Source organism: Nansenia antarctica (genome assembly GCF_963989245.1).
Source record: "Nansenia antarctica genome assembly, chromosome: 1".
Taxonomy (NCBI): domain Eukaryota; kingdom Metazoa; phylum Chordata; class Actinopteri; order Argentiniformes; family Microstomatidae; genus Nansenia; species Nansenia antarctica.
This window is the reverse complement of record NC_137674.1, coordinates 67,803,589-67,823,526: the sequence shown is the minus strand read 5'-3', so window position 1 is coordinate 67,823,526 and position 19,938 is coordinate 67,803,589. Positions and strand designations below refer to the sequence as shown.

The following is a 19,938-nucleotide window of genomic DNA, read 5'->3' as shown; positions in this document are numbered from 1 at the left end:
GGTCTGGGGTCAGTTATGAACGCCAAAGATAGGTGACACACTCCCTCCCCGCTTTCATCAACATCAATCAACACATCTCTTGTGACCAAGAGAGGGATGATATATACAACATCTCCTGCTCCAGACCCTTCCAAGAGACAGGCAGAGACAAGCCTTTGTGGCGGTGGTCAGTTCTTGAGTTCTTTGCCTCCTAATTGTTCCCTGTGAATTCTCAGACGATGTGCTCCTCACCCCCCCTTCCCCCCCTCCTCCCCCCCCCCTCTAGTGCAGCTGCTCCCGCGGTCTGGCTAACGCTGTCGGCTCTGCTTATGTAATGACTGCAGAGCCACACACACACACATACACACATGCGCGCACACACACCCAACCACACACACACACTCGCGCACACACTCACACGCACGCACACACACATGCGCGCACACACACCCAACCACACACACGCACACGCACGCACACACGCACACACACAAACACACACACACACACACACACAGGCCCAACTGAAGCACTGCATGGCCAACGTTATGGTGAGCTAAAACAAAGTCATTACAAGCACTCAAACTTATTAAACTGGCATGGATCCAAATCTGGGTTAAGCCCCTGTGTGTCTTTATAGCCTGGGATACTGCACAAGGAGCATGTGAGACTGGCTACAGCGTGTGTGAAGGCCAGCCGACTTTAGCACTTATAGAAGAATATATATTTCGCCGATGGAAAACGACAGGGAGAGGTGGGTTTGTTTTTGTGTAAAATGTGCTATTGTAAAACAAGTTAGACATTTCAAACATATGAAGATATAGGCGATTCTAAATGCAGAGGAAATGTAGCACCTCCCAGCCTAAGCTCTCTCTCTCTCTTTCTTTCTCTCTCTCCCCTTCTAACTGCTGTTTGTGTGTGTGGAGTCTCTTATGGTTGATTTATAAGGGCGTTTGCAGCCAGATCAATGACAAAGTTGTGAATGAGCACTTTGATTCAGCAGCACCACCTTGGTTCTACGATGGGACGAGTGGACAGAGAGGAGAGAGACGCCCCAACGCTTGCAATCAGCTGGCACCCCTCTCTGACAGGGTACGTGGGAGGTGTGGGGGTAGAGAGGGAGGATGAGGAGCCTGATGTGACCCAAACCCAGACACGTTCACTCACTACCTCCAGCTCCCCAAGCCCCCCAGCTCCCCAAGCCACCCCGACCCCCCACTCCCCAACCCCCCCCCCCTCCAAGTCCCCAGGTTCTTGAGCTCAAGCTCTTCTGTGGACAGACAGATGCTGTGGGAATCAGTGTTGCCCTGCAAACATAGAAAATAATGGCAGATGTGTGAGAATTGTGTTCTGCATGAGTGGAGGAGTTCTTTATTGTCTGATGAGAACACTGAAAAAGAGAGAGAATTGGTGACACACAGAAATATAGGACTGATGCTTTGAAATTATATCAAGAAAAACAGATTTTATTAATGTGATGTAAGCATACGACATCCTAACCATGGACATTCTTTGAGGTATAATATTGTAATACAACTTAATTGAAGTGCACGCACACACACGCACGCACGCACACACCCATATGAGCTCATTGAAATGAACTTTCGTCTCTATCCTTGGGGGTGATTTACATTCATTGACAACACATAAATTCCGCTTTACCCAGACATTAAATATTGAACCACTCGTGCATTACATTGAACGATGTATATCAGCCAACTTATATCACCATAGAAGAGTGCTACTGGTCAAACAACGCACTTACACTGTGATTCATCATAAACAAGTTATTTTGTATCAAATTGAAAGTCTTATTATGCAATAACAAACAGTATAAAAGACAGCTGCCATGTAATACTGTACATATACAATGTATATAAATGTAATACTATACATATACAATATATATAAATGTAATACTGTACAGGGCAAATTCAAACACTCAATTCTTTTAACGCTCACTTTGCATTGCGGTACAAACATAGTCTTTGATCCCTGTAGCTCGTTGACATTGAACAGTACAGGTCATAAAGCACAGTGGTTCAGGAACACAAGGCACCAACCCCGGGCCCTGACAACAAACATGAGTGTGTGATGTTGTCTTTAATCATGATAAAGCTGGCCCACTGCTCCTGCTCCGCAGTGCCAGTCTGGAAACCTAGAGCCTGTGAAATTGAGCTCTGTTATCCTGCATCGAATGGCTAGGGGGGGGGGGGGTAGAAATCAGATGCCCGTTCCGCCTGTATGTATGTGATGGATAGATGTGGAAGGAGAGCCAAGGGTGGGTGGGTGTGTGCGTTTGTGTGTGTGTGTGTGTGTCCCCCATTTTTACCTCAGGGACTGAATGCTGCACCCAAACAGGGATATCACTCATGTGATGTCATCATTGGGGGACAGTGTCACCGCAAACCAGAGCTAGCCAGCCGACAGAGGTCCTTCTGACCAGCTCTCTGGGCGTCAGCATAACTGTTGAACGGCCACAGCGGGGTTTACATAAAAAATGTACAGTCTGTTGCTGTTGTGCTGCTCTTTGGCTCCGACGAGATGAATCAATTCCAGAAGTCGCCTCCACAGAGATGCAGCTGGGTTATCTGTAAATCTGCTGGAGTTCAGTCGAGGCCACAGAGCTTTAGAGTGTTTACCTCCCAGGCCTGGCACTGCAGCATAACCAACCTCCTCTCTCTCCCCCAACCAACTAAGACACTAGACACTCCTCTGTCTCTTTTAGATTCTCTCAAAATGGAGAATCAGTGTGTACAGAACCAGAAGAACACTTCCAAACACAGCAGACACAGCTTGAGCTCCTCCTGGTGGACGATCGTAGAACTGACCACAAAATGGCAGTGCTGACATGAAAAGAGTGGCTTTCCTCTCTTAGAATAGTCATCGGGTTGCATCTGTGCAGTCAGACAAGAACGTCTTAGAGAAGAAACAACAAAAAAGAAGAAACAAAAAAGAGTAATAATATTCAAGTGTGGTTTGAGCAGCTGTCCATGTGGAAAGTCATCTGAAGGAAGAGGGTCTGACACACACATGATGACTGGATGAAGGTTAAAGCTGACGATGTCTGAAATAGAGGGGCTCTTCACGCATTTTTCAGCCTTTCTCGCTCACGCTGAGCCTGCAAGCGTTCACGCCTTTTCCTGGTTGCAACGCTACCCCTTTTCTTGGTTGCAACGCTACCTTTTTTCTGCGTCGGCTTTTTAGATTTCTCTGTCTTTTTAGCGTTCTCTGTCTTCTTAGCGTTCTCTGTCTTCTTAGCGTTCTCTGTCTTCTGTTTTCCCTGTAATCCCGTAACATTCTCTGCCTTCTCTTTTCTCCGTAATCCCTTAACAGCGGAGTAGTACGATGAATAATCTGCCAAAAAAGGAGACAACATTGAATTGGATGACATACATTAATATCGTCTAACAGGAAGAAAAGTGGGAAAAGAAAATCTTCCACTAATCTTGTGTTTATCCACTCAGGGATAGAGCTGCCAAACCACAATACTGACACATTCGAAATCTCTCTCACTTTCCATCCATTTCCACATCCAACCCAGTTCCATGACAGTACATGACTGGAGAAGGGAAGCATTCAAGAATAATGCATGTTTACTTACAGTGTGGATATAGGGCTTTAACCGCAGAGAGCTTCATCTCCGACAGCTCCGGGCTCTCCGCAAAGTCCTTCTTGGCTTGGAAGATTGTGAAGTGCAGAGTAGGCCACCAGTCCTTTCTGTTCGCCATCTTCTCTGCAACGGCCTCCTGACATTGTTTTCTACGGGGCGAGAGAATAACAACATTTTATTACACAGGGAACAGCTGAAAATAAATATTTAAAAAAACTAAAAACACATACAATCAATTAAGAAATGTAGGTTTGCCATCCTTACTTCTTTAATGTTTTTCTCAGTCTTTTGATGATGGTCATCAAAGAGTCCCAAGCATACATATTGTTCTTCCAACTGGCATAGTCAAGGAGATCCAGAACAAACCCAAGAGCCTTCTTAAGATCACCCTCTTTCTCTAAAAAAAACCACAAAAAAACCCCACTATTGTTGAAGAACATCTTCAGGGCAAACAGGAGTGTGAAGGACACATGCATAAAACAGACTCCCTTCACGGCTGTAGAACAGACAGATACCACATTCTGAGCTGTGTGATTGTTGTAATTATGCATCGATAGATTCATATTTACCTGACTGAAGTAGAAGAGCAACGTATTCCAGCACCAACTCGTGACTCGGGACCAACAATTGCAGGACCTGTGGCAAAGAAATATAAATGGAATCAACGACAAACATGTATTCATTAGCGTGAGTTCAGAACTGTAGCCTAGAGTATATACCTCAATGACGACATGCATTACTAAAGTAATAACTTTTTTTTTAATGAGGTCAACCTAATGTTAACACCTAGCTTTTGGCTTTATTTAACATTCACTTGGGCCAACCATAACTATAGGCCTACACAGCGAAATGAACAATGATGTTTTGCGAATGAACTCAACCGCCTAGTGAACGTCATGAATACACCTTCCTCTACGCCATCGTTTCTCAACGGGGGCGTTCAGACAACATCGGGGGGCGCTGGAATAAATATTTTTTAAAGGGGGGCGTTGAGGTGTTCTTGGGGGGCGTTCACGCATAAAGTATTTTTCTCATGAAAAACAGCTGTGTTATTACGGGCACATTCGTAAATGCACGAACGGTCAGTTCGCTCGGACAAACCGTGTTTTCAGTCAGAGCGCCCATCTCTGAGCGCTCTGAACTTGGCCGGGCTCTGTGACGCAGACACACGTAGCGCAGCGCCCAAAAAAATAAAAGCGAGTGTCATCAAGAAGATGGAGAAACTAAAAACTCAGCTAGCAAAGGCAGAGCTTTTGATAGTTTCTAATGTGTCTGGGTAAGCTGCATTGTAGAAGAATCTTGACAGTTCATGTACAGTGCAGAAATTGCAATACTATGCTACGATAGAAAGAACCCCAGTTCATCCCATCTGTAACATCATGTTGACCAATGCCCAACTTCTATGAGTGTTTTCCTTGTAGGCTATGCTTGAGTGACATATGTTTCAGTTTGTGGGCTCGTTGTAATTGTTGCGTTCGCTTCGTTCGCTTCCTTTCAATACAGCTTATTTAATTTAGTTAAAATGAGTGCTAATACCATACCACCATACCAGAACATCACAGCAGGAACAACCTATCTCAAAAAAGCGATCGTAATAAATAGGGGTGTAACGGATCATCTAACTCACGGATCGGATCGTGTCACGGTTTTTGAGTCACGGATCGGATCATTTTTCGGATCAACACAAAACATAAAAATAAAAAGCTTTTTCCTCGAATTCTGTAAAAACACCACTTTTACTGTGTAAAACCCAACAACATTCAAGATGTCAAAACTGGTATATATATATGTGTGTGTATATACTGTATATATATACATATATAATATATATATATATATATATATATATATATATATATATATATACATACATACATACATACATACATACATACATACATACATACATACATAACATATTCTACACTCAAACATTAGGCTACATATTAAACAGAAACACACATTCAACTTAAATGATGCAGTAGGAGAGAGGGAGGAGGCACCTGGTTGCAGCAGTGAATCACTGGGCTCTTTAAAGCAGACAAATAAACATGTTTTATGCCACTTTTAACTAAATAATAAAGTGAAACCTTACTTTAAACATGGTATGAAAAAATTGGCTACATTATCATAAGTTGTCAAGCTACCTTTTTCGTGCCTCCCGTCAACACACCAGGGTGTCGCGGCAAATGTGTGGCCATGCTCGTACGACTTTCTCGTTGCACAACGCTTAAACAACGTCACTTTTTTATCGACCACACTTCCAATGACACTGTCCGTCATTGTTATAATTGACAGAGAAGCCAAAGTGCTCCTATACATGGGATTTAAATGACGAGGGAGGCATTTCGAGTTCTTCTCTGTCGCCAACATTAGCAGCACTCGACATGAATGAATGAATGGTGGTCTTTATTGTCATTGCTACAGTACAGGTACCAAACAACGAAATTTAGGAGGGGTGGCTCCCCTGGTGTTAGGAAAGAAAAAAAAAAAAAACTTTTAAAAAAATCACAAGAAGGGAAGGAGCTGGTTTACATAAATAAAGGCTATGTACACTATCCACTGTACTATACTGTACAGATAGACGACTAGGGTTGTCATATTGCACAATAGTGTTATTGCACATTTATTTAAAGTGTCGCAGTTTGCAGGCTTGAAATGTACATATTTGTGCCTCAGCACTACACCTGATTTTTTCAGTCATGATACACTTGGGCTGCGTTCGTAAATTTGCTCTGAGAGCGCCGGAGAGCACACTGGGTCCGACGTCATAAAGGGACCATGTAATTTGATTGGACAAGAGGCGTTCCATGAATGCTGATCAGATTCCAGAGCGAATTTACGAACGCAGCCTTGTTGTTCTGGATTTTCTTTTTTTCATTATCAACCTATCATTGCGCTTTAGAGTAAAACAAAGCACGCAACTGTCGCGTCTATCTTTTCATGGCAACTCTACATTGTGATTTACAAGGGATATTATATTAACTAATATTAAGTAATATTATTACTTGGTTACATTTTGCAATTGATCCGCGGTACACATGCGTGCCGAACCGTGGGGGGCAATCCGTACGGATCACGGATTATCCGTGATCCGTTACACCCCTAGTAATAAACCAGTCCTGAAAGTTCTCTGTCGCTTACCAATAATCGAACCTAGAGAAATCAGCTACGAATGTCCCCTCCCCTCGCAGGTTCATCACAGTATATTACATAAATGTATTACTGTTAAGTGTTGTTGTGGATGTTATCCCTAGTGCCCCATTCTGAGGTTAGCATTGCGATGTGTTTGCAAACTAAAATATACAAACGCTTTTTTGTGATATGTTGCTCCTCTTGTGATGTCCTGGAAACGAACGCATCAGCTGCAGCGTCTTTTGTATTGATCAGCTGTCATCAGTGTTATTACGGGTACGTTCGTAAATGCACGAACGGTCAGTTCGCTCGGACAAAACCGTGTTTTCAGTCAGAGCGCCCATCTCTGAGCGCTCCCAGAGCGCAGAGCTCTGAACTTTGGAACTTTGTTATGTTTTGATATGAGAAATTCGAAGTGGTCAGTTTATGAAAATAATACCATAGAATACTAAATAAAATATTAAAATAATAGCCCCCTAGCGTTTGCCGCCATATTGTGACACCACCACCACCCCCCCCCCCCACCCCAAAGTCCAATCAAAAATGAATAAATATTAGCATCATAAAACAGCAATTTGGAGAAATGCAACACCAGCACACCTAAAAAAACTAACAATGTTAGTTGTAATGTACAGTTCTGCAGCCTACTGTTTGTTCTGCATCGGACATGTGTGAAATTGCTGCTGTTCCGTAGCAGTCTGTTTGTATTCTCTGATGTTGTCTGAGTTTGTTTAACACTCATTTTTATTCACATTCACATGGCTTTTCTGCTCTCTGGTAAACTAATGATAATGATATTCCAACTGCCCAGTTAAATCCAATCTATTATTTGGCATTCAGTGACATGCTTTTTTAAAATTATATAACACAGAATATTAGTCAACATTAATATTTAGGGAAGAAAATAAGCCTACTTTTTTTGATGGGGGGGGGGCGGTAAGAGGCCTGGATAATGGACAGGGGGGCGCTGGCCCAAAAAAGGTTGAGAACCACTGCTCTACGCCTAGAACACTGTCTACAGGATACTGCTTTTGGCTCAAGTTATACCTTACATTTACACATTTTAGCAGATGCTTTTATCCATTTCATCCATTACAATTAGAGATTACAGGTACAGTCTCCCTGGAGTAACTTTGGTGCCTTACTCAAGGGCACACTAGTGGTGGTGTTCCCAGGTGGGATTCAAACTCATGACCTGTTGATCACCAGTCCAACAACTCACTCTCCACTAGGCCACCACTACCCCATCCTATAATACCTTCAGCGCGTTCATCAGTTTCTTCCGCGGGGCATCGCGTCTCTTCAGGTACTGGTAGAGGTACACATGGGCGTTGGGGTTGAGGGGGAAACTGCTGTCATAGGCGTAGTTATGCAGGACCTCCAGGGCTCCCTCGTGATCTTTGTAGAATTCCAGCATCTGCCGTTGTCACACAACATCAAGTCAAAACATTAGCTCATCACTCAAAGTCTGATAAAGGAGAGTGACTCCAGCGGTGATGGAGGAGGGGAGGCCGGTACTTGCATCAACGTAACTGCACACGAAAGGATCCCAGACGCCAGGCAGCTTAATGATCTCCTTCAGGTTCACAGAGGCTTGACGGAAGTAGGTGTGCATCTCTTGGTTGGCGTCAGCCTCAGATTCGTCTGAAATAAGTAGAAGTCCATACTAAAGGTGTTAAAACAGGCTCTGATAATAATAATAATAATATCTAGGTTTTATATAGCGCCTTTCACAGAACCATAGGATGCTTTACAAATTTTACAGAAAGAAAGTCAGGCAGACAAAAACAGAAAACACAGAGACAGAGACAAGACAAAACTAAACTAGGAGCCTTGGTGAACAGATGGGTTTTGAGGGCTGATTTGAAGGTGTCCAGGGTAAGGGCGTTGCGAATCACTGTGGGGAGAGAGTTCCAAAGGGTAGGTGCTGCCACACTGAAGGCTCTGTCCCTGAAGGCTCTGATTACTGTGGGCTACCACTATTATCACTATGACACACAGCCAGACTATTTAAAACAGCAGTTCGACTGTTTGGACAGTAGGTGGTGATGTGATACCATTATGTGGTACATTGGACAACAACAATATCATTGACACAAATGAATAATGGAGGCTTGTGGTTGCTTTTTTGTCATGTAGGACGGCTATCCCCTTACCTAGGCCAGAGAGAGAAGATCTCTTCTCACACCAGATGAAGTAATCCAGGAAGCTGCTGTAGGCCTGGATCAGCTGCATGGTCTGGGGCTGGCTGGCTGAATGCTTGCCGTACCTCCAGCCCTCAGCCATGGACAGCTGACACTTGGCGTCCTCCAGCTGCCTGTTCAGCAGGAAGTGGAAAGAGTGCTCTTGACATACCTGGAAGAAGAAAAAAAAAAGAAAAAAAAATCCTACTCCAACCATACTCTTAGAAACCAACTAAATCGATACACATGTTGTTTGTGAGGTCTGCTATGTCAGTGTTTCCTCTATATGCAGTTATTGGTGGCGGGCCGCCACGAATGAATTTGCTCCGCCACCAAATGATTCAGACAGTCCACTTTGATTCAGGCTGCGCAGAAAGGCAGCGAGTTATTATGACCGGAGAACTGAAAAAAAGCATGTGTCCCTGAACGCTCCGCCAATCACTGTGAGTAAACTGACTCTGAGAATGTCCTCACGTCACATTTTACCGTAATACCCTATATGTTGGTTGAAGTGCAACATCTCAGCTTTCAGGGACAGTTGGATTTTTTTCGATAGCACAAACCGTTTAGAAATTACGGTAATTACAATGTCGGGTGCGGATGTGCGGTACATCCGGCGCAGAAGTGGTATCTATACCAGATAAATAATAACCATTTGCTTACGTAATTTTTCGTTTGTTTACATAGTCTGAAACTACAGATGGTAAGCTTTCAAATGATGCGTCAGACATTGAAATCGAAAAAAAAATCAAGGCGACACGAGTATTTGAATGTTTGTTTGTATCATGTTTTGCTCAAGAATGGTGACTGCTAAAAACCCTGCTAGCGGCTAACGTTTCGTTCTAAAACGAAAGTATTGTAACGTCCCCACTTGGACAGTGGTTGAAATAATGACAGATAGCTTCTCTCATGTAATCTGTGCGTTTAATTGTAAACTATCTCATACACAACTTTCTTAGTTCACCCGAGCTCTCTCTCCCAACGGTCTCAATAACACACACAGCATCACAGGGGTGCATTGGCACACACAGTAACAGTGCGAACATGAACATGAACTCAAGCATTAATGAACATTAATGAACAGGGTTGTTCTATCTAATTTATTATGTTTGTGTTATGCTAATAAATGTAGATCCACACAGGTATACAAACTGAGATCCGTTGCCAAGTGCCATTCATTCTGACAACACACACACACAGTCGTAAAGCTCTAACAGAACGTGACGTCGTAAAGTGCAACAAAGTGCTGCAATGACATACTGTCGTACATAACAATATTGGTATTTGATCACCTTCTATATAAAATCACCTGCTCGGCTTTAATGACTTAACCGCTATTTAAGAAATTATATTTCTTAAATAGCGCGCCGAAAAACGACCACCCCGCCACCAATGTGAAAAATCCTGGAGGAAACACTGTATGTCACTTACTTTCAGGTAGTGTTTGACTCCTGTGTTTTTCATGAGTTCCGTGAAACTGTTGTAGTCGTCCTTGTTTGAGTTGGGATGGTGGTGAAGAATCTCAGAGCCCATCCTCCAAATCATCTGATCAAGAAAGACAGAGAGAGAATCAAGGTAAAGATGGTAACAAAACAGGCATACTTCCTGAAACTGCATTTGAGAAGATGCAGATGAGATTAGATTAGATTAGATTCAACTTTAATGTCATCGCAAAGTACAAGTACAATACAACGAAATGCAATTTAGCATCCAACCAGAAGTGCAAATAGTGATACTGTATATGGGCATGATATAAATAAAATAGAACAAGAATGGTAGTGATAGGTTACTATGCAATATACAGTATGTGCAGTGGTAGTATTGTAAACATCAGTATTAGGGGTGGGCATCAATGATCGACGATCGATAATTGATCGATAAGGATCTTGGTCGATCACAAAATATTTTGCTCGATAATCGTTAATAAATTGGATTTGTTTTATTTTTATAATAATAATAATGGAAATTAGTTTGTCCACGTTATGTGTGAGAAATTAATTTGCATTTGCCTTCGCATTGAATTTCGCAACGCTGCTCCGCAACGCTGCTCCGGTCAGCGCCATGGCACAGCTCCTCGCGGAGCAATACGCAGCAGGCGCTGCTGCTGACATCCCCATCGAAACCGAAGTTTGCACCTTTCTGAGGGAGCCTTCTGCGGGCCTGAACTGCGACCCAACTGACTGGTGGAAATTAAACGAAAGAAGATTTCCTCGGTTGGCCAAATTAGCGCGGACCTACCTCTGCATCCCCGCAACCTCAATGCCCTCGGAGCGAGTGTTTTCTGCGCTGGCCTAACTGTCACCAGATTGCGTTCGTCTCTCACCCCTGAACATGTTAACATGATCATCTTTCTGAACAAGAACCAGTAGGCCTGCCGCCTACAGTCTCTCGCTGGAGTTTAAATTTAAGTTAAGCTGGACGCTCTTAAGGACACTAACGTTTTCAGTCATCCTCCTATTTGTGAGTAACTGTTTTTTTTACTGCTCCTATGGTGAGTTACTTATTTTCTATATTTTTATTTATAACGTAAAATGTGTTTTTAAGTTAAACAATTTAGGCTACTCACTGCCTTGTTTAAGAGGATTGTTATCTGACTGTAGTGTCTAGTTTGAATGTGAATGAATGAATGTGTGCAATAGCAACACCAATAACGTTTTTTCCCCAAGGAAAACATGCTTGTTATTTCTGCCCTAGTTTTTTATTATTTTTTTTTTTAATGAAAAATAGTTTAGAGGTATCAGTATAGTTTAGAGGTATATACAGTTATGGGCTATATACAGTTATGAGCTATGTACAGTTAGGTAGTTAGTACAGTGAGGTATGGCAGCTATGGTTTTACAGTTTGTTGTGTTCTGTCAGCACTGCTTTCTGTCCTGTGTTGTTTTGTTTGCATTGCATTTAGAAATGCTATTACTGTAACGCCAAATCAAATTCCTATATGTGTATGCTTAATGTGTATGCATAAATGGCAATAAACGTTATCTCATCTCATCTCATCATGTACAGTATCTAATGTGTAGAAGTATAGAAGAAGCTATGTCAGATGATGGAGATGACAGATGTGTGCAGAGACAAAGACCCACCTCAGTGAAGACCTGGAAATTGCCTACAGTCATGTCCTCAAGTGTCTGCGAGTAGCTGGACATGTACTCAGCCGCTTCCTGCCATCGATGATGCAACATGGCCTCCTTGATCTGCTGGAGGCAGATCCTGGTGGTCTTATGAAACCCAGTCTCACGGGGTGTCTCTGAGGTGATACAGGAGAGAGGCAGTATGGGATAAGATCATCATCTTGGACACAAGCTGAATGAACATATATACTGTTTAATGTTCATATAATAATATACGCCACTTAGCTGATGCTTTTATCTAAAGCGACTTAGATTGCAGTGAGTGTATACATTTTCCAGTATACAGTGCAGGAAATAAGTATTCAACAATGTTTTAATTCAACATATTTCCATTACAGCTATTAACATGAAGTTTAGACCAGACATTGGTATTAACTCAATAAAACTACACAGCTAAATAAACTGTAACACTCCAATCCATTAAAAAAGGGGGAATTCCAACGCTTAAAAACACTGGCAGGTCATAGCCTAATCAATACTACTTAGTTCAATCTGACTTGGTTCATTCATGGTATGATACACAAGAAGTTAGTTGCAAGCAGATATTAGCATGTAACTGTGGAGCTTACCCTTGAATAAAGGAGGAGCCAGAGGAAGATTTGAGCGCTTGATTCGTTTTCTTTTGACAGATTCATCATCTGAGGACTCATGTTCTCCTAGTGCTCTGAGTTCTGCCTCCACGTCGTCCATGATCTGACCTGTTTGGTAGAACAATGGTGTGAAAAGAGAGAAGTACCTAGACTTGTGAAGAAAAATGTCTACCTTCAAGACCACTTCATTCAAACTGTTGCCATAAACATAGGTTCTTCTACATATGCTAAGAAAAAAGATATTTACGGAGAAAGAAATGTGCTCTTTCTACAACACAATGAACATGCCGTCTACATCCTCGTCCTTACTTACTCTGCTGTTGCCTAGGTAAGTAAACCAACCCCCGTCCTATACTTTATCGCCCCCTACAGGTCCAGGTACGCATCCACCATAGTTGCTGGAACAGTGCTGAGAAGTAAAGTATCAGAGCCAGTAGGCCTACTATATATAATACTATACACTATATATATATATATATATAGTATCAGATTCAGGAATATATATATATAGTATCGTATTCAGGAATATATATATATACACACACACACACACACACACACACACACACACACACAGAATGGCAAGGGTTTTCTTCCTTCATGACATGATGTTATATCATGGTTAAATACACAGTAAAGCCTGTTATTTTGGCTCTGCAACATTGAACAACAGACATTTGGATTTCCAACTCCCAAGATGTTGACATCTTAGTTTAGTAGTAGTGGGCACGGTTGTATTCAGCCTATAGATGTTTCAGCATAATATAGTTTTATGTCAGAATAAGTGTCAGACAATAATTATTATTATTGTCTGACACTTATTAAATACGTTATTAAACGTTGTAGCTCAAAGTGCTTTAATCATTATATAATCATCATTTAATCATTTAGTAATTTAAAGGCAATATTAAAAAGATGGAGTTTTAGTCTTGACTTGAACATTATTTGCTGAGGTTGCATCTCTAATGTAAACTGGCAGTACATTCCACACTCTGATCTGGGTGCATAAAATGATAATGCAGCCTCACCAAATCTCTTCTTTTTGTACATGTGGAAGACCTGAACATGGACTTGAGATGGAAGACAGAGTTGACAAAGATGTTCAGTTGTGTTGTTTACCGACAGACTCATTTCAACTAGTCAAACTGTATGGTTCTCTGTCAGTGTTTGTTTGTTTTTGGAACGTTGTTTTACAAAACAAAACGCCATTCAACACAAGGATCCGATGCTCTGATCACATTCACGTACACACTTGGTTTTTGGTTCTAGACTCAGATGTGATATTTGACTCCAACCGTCAACATCCTCCAGGATCATCAGCGCTGCGACTCAGAGGCCAGCGGGTTTGCTGACGTGTCCAGCTCCATCTGCCCATGCCCGAGTCTCTACTCCACCGAGCAGAGCCCCAGTATGGCTGTAACTCTCCACCATATATACGTGCTGCTTTTATTTGTTCATAATGTTCATAATGTTATATCTAAAGCGGCAGTGGAAAGGAGGTTTTCGGACTTCAAACGATGCGCCGACGAGGAATGCAGCAGTAAGTATTCAGCTAACCCTCACTGTCAGGATGCTTCCATCGTTCATACCTCTTTCCCCACAACATCTATTATATCTATGATATCTATACATCTATCCCTATCTATATCCCTCTCCAGTGTAAGACCATATAACCATAAAACGACGTTATCTTATGACCTGTTGCCACTCTGATAGGGATGAAACCGGTGTAGCGTTAGCACTACAGTAGCTTGTTAGCACGAGCTTTGCACCGGTAGCGAGAACAATAACTAGGTGTTTTGATATCAGTCCTAATATACACATTACACACGTCAGACAGAGATCCCAGAGACAGAGGACAGGTCACCTGTTTGGGTTATGTGAACACAGCTGGCAGGTCTCGGCTTGACCTGTGCTGCTATTTGTGTTAGCTCACCTAGGGTGCGTTCGTAAATTCGCTCTGGAAATCGGATCAGCACTCATGGGAATGCCTCTCGTCCAATCAAATTACTCGGGTCCCTTTACGCCGTTGAACCCAGTGTGCGCTCCGGCGCCCTCAGAGCGAGTTTACGAACGCAGTTCTAGCTAGCTCTCTTCTATAGCGGGTCAGAAAAGCAGCAGCTAAGCTGAAGGATAAGACAGTCAGCTAAGATAGTTAGCTTCACTAGCCCGGCCTCACCACAGTCTGAAAGCACCACCAACACTGTTTCGTTGTAGATATAGGCTATTACATTGGTTTGAGTTCATGCAGAAGGACACATAACCAAACGTAGTGTTGTGGGTGACTGTCACCACAGCAGGGCCTCTGGGTTGTACTTCATTCAAAGGGGAAGTCTTTAACCTCTCCATGGTTGACTGCACATTGACTGCCTTGTTAGTGAGATTGTTGAATTACCCTTGATGCTTGACTCTGTTATTATGCTATGGCACAGTTAAAAACCAACTGCTTTACTTGTCATTAAAATTAAGTCAACTGTTCTGGTTCACACCCTCAGTAAAAGTGACATCTGTGTATCGTTCCTCTCCACAGTGCTTCTGTGCCGGGGCAAAGCAACTACTGACTTCACTGGACCGGACTGTCGCTTCCTGTCCTTCAAAGAAGGAGAGACTATTTATGTCTACTATAAACTCTCAGGCAGAAGGACGGATGTATTTGCGGGGAGTGTAAGTATGATAGTTAATATTTCATCGTCATGGGGTTAAGGTGTGGCGTTGAGTATTGTACACCCAGCTATGTATTCTGCTACTTGTTTATCAAGTTATGTAGTCTCTCTCTCTTGCCAGGCTCACAGGGCTCTTGGCTCCTCCATCATTGAGTCTGGCAACGTCAGTGTGTTATAAAGTAGTCCAAATGTGGGAGTGCTGTGGTGTCGATGTGTCAGAATGAAATGACTGACAGGTTGGAGGACCAATCAGAGGGAGAGAACGGGGGGTGGAGAAGGGTGGGAAGAGCCGCTGTCCCTCAGACAGAGTGCTGGACCCCAGCGCTTAGTCACATTTAATACATTTTGGGGGGGCCAATCAATAGCTGTTGGCCCACAGAACTGGAACAGAATGTCCGTGGTTAGAGACTCCAATGTATGTATGTTTTTCATCCATAGGTCGGTAGTCGGTTTGGCTACTTCCCCCAGGACCTGCTCACCATCAATCACATCTACACTGAGAAGGAGATTGAGCTTTCCGCTGAGGTAAATAAATCAGTTGCTGTATTTTGTTGTGTTGCAAATTGCTACTGTGTATCGATAGTTTAAAATGTCACTTTCTGTTTCTTTTCTATAAAATGATTGCAGTAATGACATAAAACCCCTCTATGATCAATTCGAAAGGGCAATAGCTTTCATAAAGATTATTTGCATAATGATGTTCTTTCAAAGTAAATAATCAAATGATCACTCTTGATATTATTTAGAATTGTAATGATAAATGATGCCCGAAAGGTTTACATATAGCCTAGCGTTTCGGAAAGAAACTCTTAATTTTGACATTTTAGTTACCAATAAAGCATCAGCAGTATAGCAAACATTAAGTAAGCTTAATTTGTTTTTCTTTTCTTTTTTCTTTTCAGGAAACAGACTTTGTTTGCTTTGACACCGGACACGATAAGTTTGACAATTATGACATCGATTCACTGTTGGACACTTCCTCATTGTTAATGGGGATGGACTCTGATGAGGAGCCATCCCCTGAATTGACTCCTGTAGCAAACGATCAGATTGACAGTGATGTGTCTGAGGATGTTTATGAGGACATGGCTGTAGAGGGGGAGGAGGCGCCAGCTGTTAAAGATCCAAGTGATGTTGAACCTTCAGACTCTTCTCTGCCCCGGCCTGAAACACAGGAGGCTGAAACTCTTGACACTAAGGAAGTGGAACCTCACACCGAATCTGAGCCCACAGCTGATAGGACCATAGTAGACTTACAGAAAGTTCAGCAGAGGACAAGTGTCTCCATTCTGAACCATGTTGACTCAGGGGAGCAGGGTGAAACCAAAGACGCTCCCTCTGCACCTCAAGATGAACCTCCTCCATCCAGAAATGATGCTGACTTAGATAAAGATGGCCCGGGTTTTTCACAAGGCAGACCTATCCCAGAGTTGAAAACTACTCTGGGAACAACTTTTGATGCAGTCACCTCTGACGACAAGGACACCTGGAAGGTGACCCCATATGAAGAGGAGGAAAGTGATGACGAGGGAGAGTTAGAAGACCAACCTGATGATGACAGTGAGGATCTAACGGCAACACCATTACTGACTTATTCTAAGGAAAGTTCTGTTTTGGACCACGAGGATGTTCCTGAATCTGACCAACCAGATGAGGACCAAAATCCGTCAGCCTCAGGGGACAAGAACATGTGGTCATCACTTGGGGACAAAGTTTTTGCAATTGTCAGTGGCGGAGAAAGGACGGCTGTCTCAAGTTCGGAGGAGGAGGACGATGATGATGATGACGAGGAGGAGGAGGAGATTGCATCAAAAACGCCTCATGTTGAAGAACAAAAGACTGTACAACAGTTGGCCACTGACCCAGAGGAGGAGGAGGAGGAGGAGGAGGGGCCAGAGGAGACTGTACAGCTGTTGGCTACTGACCCAGAGGAGGAGGAGCTAGAAGATACTGTACAGCTGTTGGCTACTGACCCAGAGGAGGAGGAGGAGGAGGAGGAAGAGGAGCCAGAGGACACTGTAGAGCTGTTAGGCAATGACCCAGAGGAGGAGGAGGAGCCAGAGGGGAAGGTAGACCTTTCAGCCAATGACCCAGAGGGGAAGGTAGACCTTTCAGCCAATGACCCAGAGGAGAAGGTAGACCTTTCAGCCAATGACCCAGAGGAGAAGGTAGACCTTTCAGCCAATGACCCAGAGGAGAAGGTAGACCTTTCAGCCACTGACCCCCAGCAGGAGGCAGAAGAGTCAGATGAGTTGTTTTTTGAGGAACAGTCAGAATCTGATTACAGCGAGGATGCAGGCATCAACACACAGCCCTCGATTCAACCTGCTGAGGAGCAGAGATCGTTTGAACAAGCTGACGATGCTGCTGCTGAGAATCTTACAGTAAGAGATGACAGTCCAGTGCACAAGAAGCCTAACATTGAGCCCTTAAAGGCAGAAATTCCTACCAACTTTGAAAATAATGCTAATGAATCAGAGGATAAACAAGCTGCTAAAGAGCTCCCCACAGAAGGGAAAACATCTCGAGGTTCAGAACATGAAGTGAAACATAAAACTGATAAGTTTAAAAGATTCAGAGACTACCTGATCACTGATTCGGTCAACAGAACAGTGAACAAAGAGAGCAACAAAGAATTTGCTTTACAGGAAGATGAATTGGTAAACTCGGTGGAGGAAGAGAATGAGGAGGAGTTGCTTGAGGATGAAAATGCAGTATTGTCTTCATTAGAAACAGAGCACTCTGATGATAACACAGGTATGGATGTTAATGTGAAGCCCATAGAGGCTGAATATAAATTTGAGTCTGAGCAAATTATTAATGATACAGAACCTGAGATTGAGACAGAAAAGGATGCAGAGAGCACAGGCTCTGATTTAAGCCACACACCCTCGCTTGAAGAAAAAGTTCAAGATCCATTTTCAAGCCAGGAACCGGAACCAGAATTCAGTGACGACGTAATGAGGCTAACACTGTTGCGAGAACACTTCAAGGAGGAGCATATGGAGCGGTTCCAAAAGTTCCTGGGTCTCCGAAACCTCTTTAAGGTGGAAGCCATGTTCTCCCGCCTGGAGCAGGAGTTGCGGGCCGCCCGGCTGTCCCAGACGGACACCAGCGAGGACATCGAGAAGGCCCTGGAGGGCATTCTGGAGGCCTCTGAGACGCCTCTCCTGGATGAGATCGAGAGGATGCTGGACGCCCGGGAGGTGAAGAACACTGACCTGCCGCAGACGGACGTTGTCATGTTTGACGAGGAAGCGGCCATATTGGACGACTTCCAGGAGCTGACGTTCCACCTGCGTCAGAAGTACTCCGCAGCCAGTGACAGTGCTCCCTTGGCTTCAACACACACAGACCCAGGTAGGCTAATTAATTAGCATTTACTTTGTACTTTTTTTACGAATACTTTGTCATTGTCAGGAAGCGGTACGGTTTTAAAACCCATGATGTATTTAATTAATATTGTTAAATGTGTCATACATTGTTAATTTGCAGATTTAGTGTGGTAAACCATACCATTGTCAGCTAAATTGTGTTGAATTAAAAATACATTTAATACACCTCTCTAAATCTTTCAAAAGATGAGTTGCCTGATGTTATGGAGGAAGACCAGACACTCCCTCATTCTGTGGAGGATACCGACATTGATGACCTCACTGCGCCAGAGAAGGAAGAAGAAACAAAGGCGTCTGAAGAGGAGCTTGATGCAGGGCACAAGGGACCAGATATGGGCATTGAGGAGGATGGCGGTCACTTCAACAGAAACAAAGACAATCAGCCAAGCTTTAAAGACCCAGAAGAAATCCAGAGGGGTCCGCAAACTATTCTGGAAAATCCCTTGGACATGGGTGTCGAGATGGAGCACCCGTCCTCAAGTAAGTGTTAAACATCTTCCACATCTTTTGAAATCACATTTGGTGAGACACAGGCCTTAACTGTGTGGACAGCAAGTCATTTTAATTTTTAAATGTTCATTTTTAATCTACAGGATCTTTGGAGTCACCAGCTGTTTCAGATTTTTCTGACCATGAAGAGAGTGGTTCAACACTCCAAATTGTACTACTGTCTCTTGGTAGTTTAGTTGTCCTGATTCATGACTTTTGTGGAGAATATACTGTTATGGTAAGTTACATTTCATTTTACATTTGAGTTATGAAATGCCTCACAATTGTAAATGTATTTAATGGCAATAACTTTTAGTTGAAAGTGAAATGGTTTCAGATGGGTTTGTTGAATTTGATACCTTGCCTATGTGGCCACTGAAGTTTGTTATGGTGTCGCACTCGCTGTGACGATGGCGGTTATGGTGTCGCACTCCGTGTGACGACGTAGGTTGTGGTGTCGCACTCCGTGTGACGACAAAGGTTATGCAGACAGTTCCTCCCCCTTGTTGTTGACGTGTTATACGAGTGAGGGCTGAAGTCCAGAGGCACTGCAGCCGGTTAGCAGGCTAGTGCTGCTTATTGAGTCGGGTTTAACAGGGTTCTCTTGTTGTGCAGTGGCGGTGGAGAGCATTGGTTGTGATATCGCATTCAAAGTCCACGCTGACAGGTAGCAGGTTAGCAGGTAGCAGGCGAGTAGCACCAGCCAGGGCCTATCGTATTCATAGCAGCTAGCTAGCACCTGTGTTGTTGCCTGTCTGGT

The 19,938-nt window shown here is 43.2% G+C and overlaps 2 protein-coding genes across 2 annotated transcripts in view; one reads left to right on the top strand and one right to left on the bottom strand.

Moving 5' to 3' along the window:
* Positions 1 to 1,430: 1,430 nt before the first annotated feature.
* taf1a (TATA box binding protein (TBP)-associated factor, RNA polymerase I, A) overlaps positions 1,431 to 19,938 on the bottom strand; it is a 19,082-nt gene continuing 574 nt past the window's right edge. Inside the window, exons 2-11 of the mRNA XM_080547246.1 lie at positions 12,611 to 12,739; positions 11,994 to 12,157; positions 10,342 to 10,455; positions 8,884 to 9,082; positions 8,250 to 8,371; positions 7,986 to 8,144; positions 4,162 to 4,228; positions 3,857 to 3,989; positions 3,584 to 3,741; positions 1,431 to 3,336 (exon numbers count right to left, since the gene is read on the bottom strand). Coding sequence (XP_080403372.1) covers positions 3,065 to 3,336; positions 3,584 to 3,741; positions 3,857 to 3,989; positions 4,162 to 4,228; positions 7,986 to 8,144; positions 8,250 to 8,371; positions 8,884 to 9,082; positions 10,342 to 10,455; positions 11,994 to 12,157; positions 12,611 to 12,731 — 1,509 coding nt within the window. The 5' untranslated portion in view covers positions 12,732 to 12,739 and the 3' untranslated portion in view covers positions 1,431 to 3,064. The remainder of the gene's footprint in view (positions 3,337 to 3,583; positions 3,742 to 3,856; positions 3,990 to 4,161; positions 4,229 to 7,985; positions 8,145 to 8,249; positions 8,372 to 8,883; positions 9,083 to 10,341; positions 10,456 to 11,993; positions 12,158 to 12,610; positions 12,740 to 19,938) is intronic.
* mia3 (MIA SH3 domain ER export factor 3) overlaps positions 13,250 to 19,938 on the top strand; it is a gene marked incomplete at its 5' end in the record, with an annotated part of 18,870 nt that continues 12,181 nt past the window's right edge. The window contains 7 exons of the mRNA XM_080525299.1: positions 13,250 to 13,264; positions 13,943 to 14,171; positions 15,162 to 15,295; positions 15,733 to 15,819; positions 16,197 to 18,654; positions 18,876 to 19,169; positions 19,283 to 19,416. Of these exons, the coding sequence (XP_080381425.1) occupies positions 13,250 to 13,264; positions 13,943 to 14,171; positions 15,162 to 15,295; positions 15,733 to 15,819; positions 16,197 to 18,654; positions 18,876 to 19,169; positions 19,283 to 19,416 (3,351 nt within the window). The remainder of the gene's footprint in view (positions 13,265 to 13,942; positions 14,172 to 15,161; positions 15,296 to 15,732; positions 15,820 to 16,196; positions 18,655 to 18,875; positions 19,170 to 19,282; positions 19,417 to 19,938) is intronic.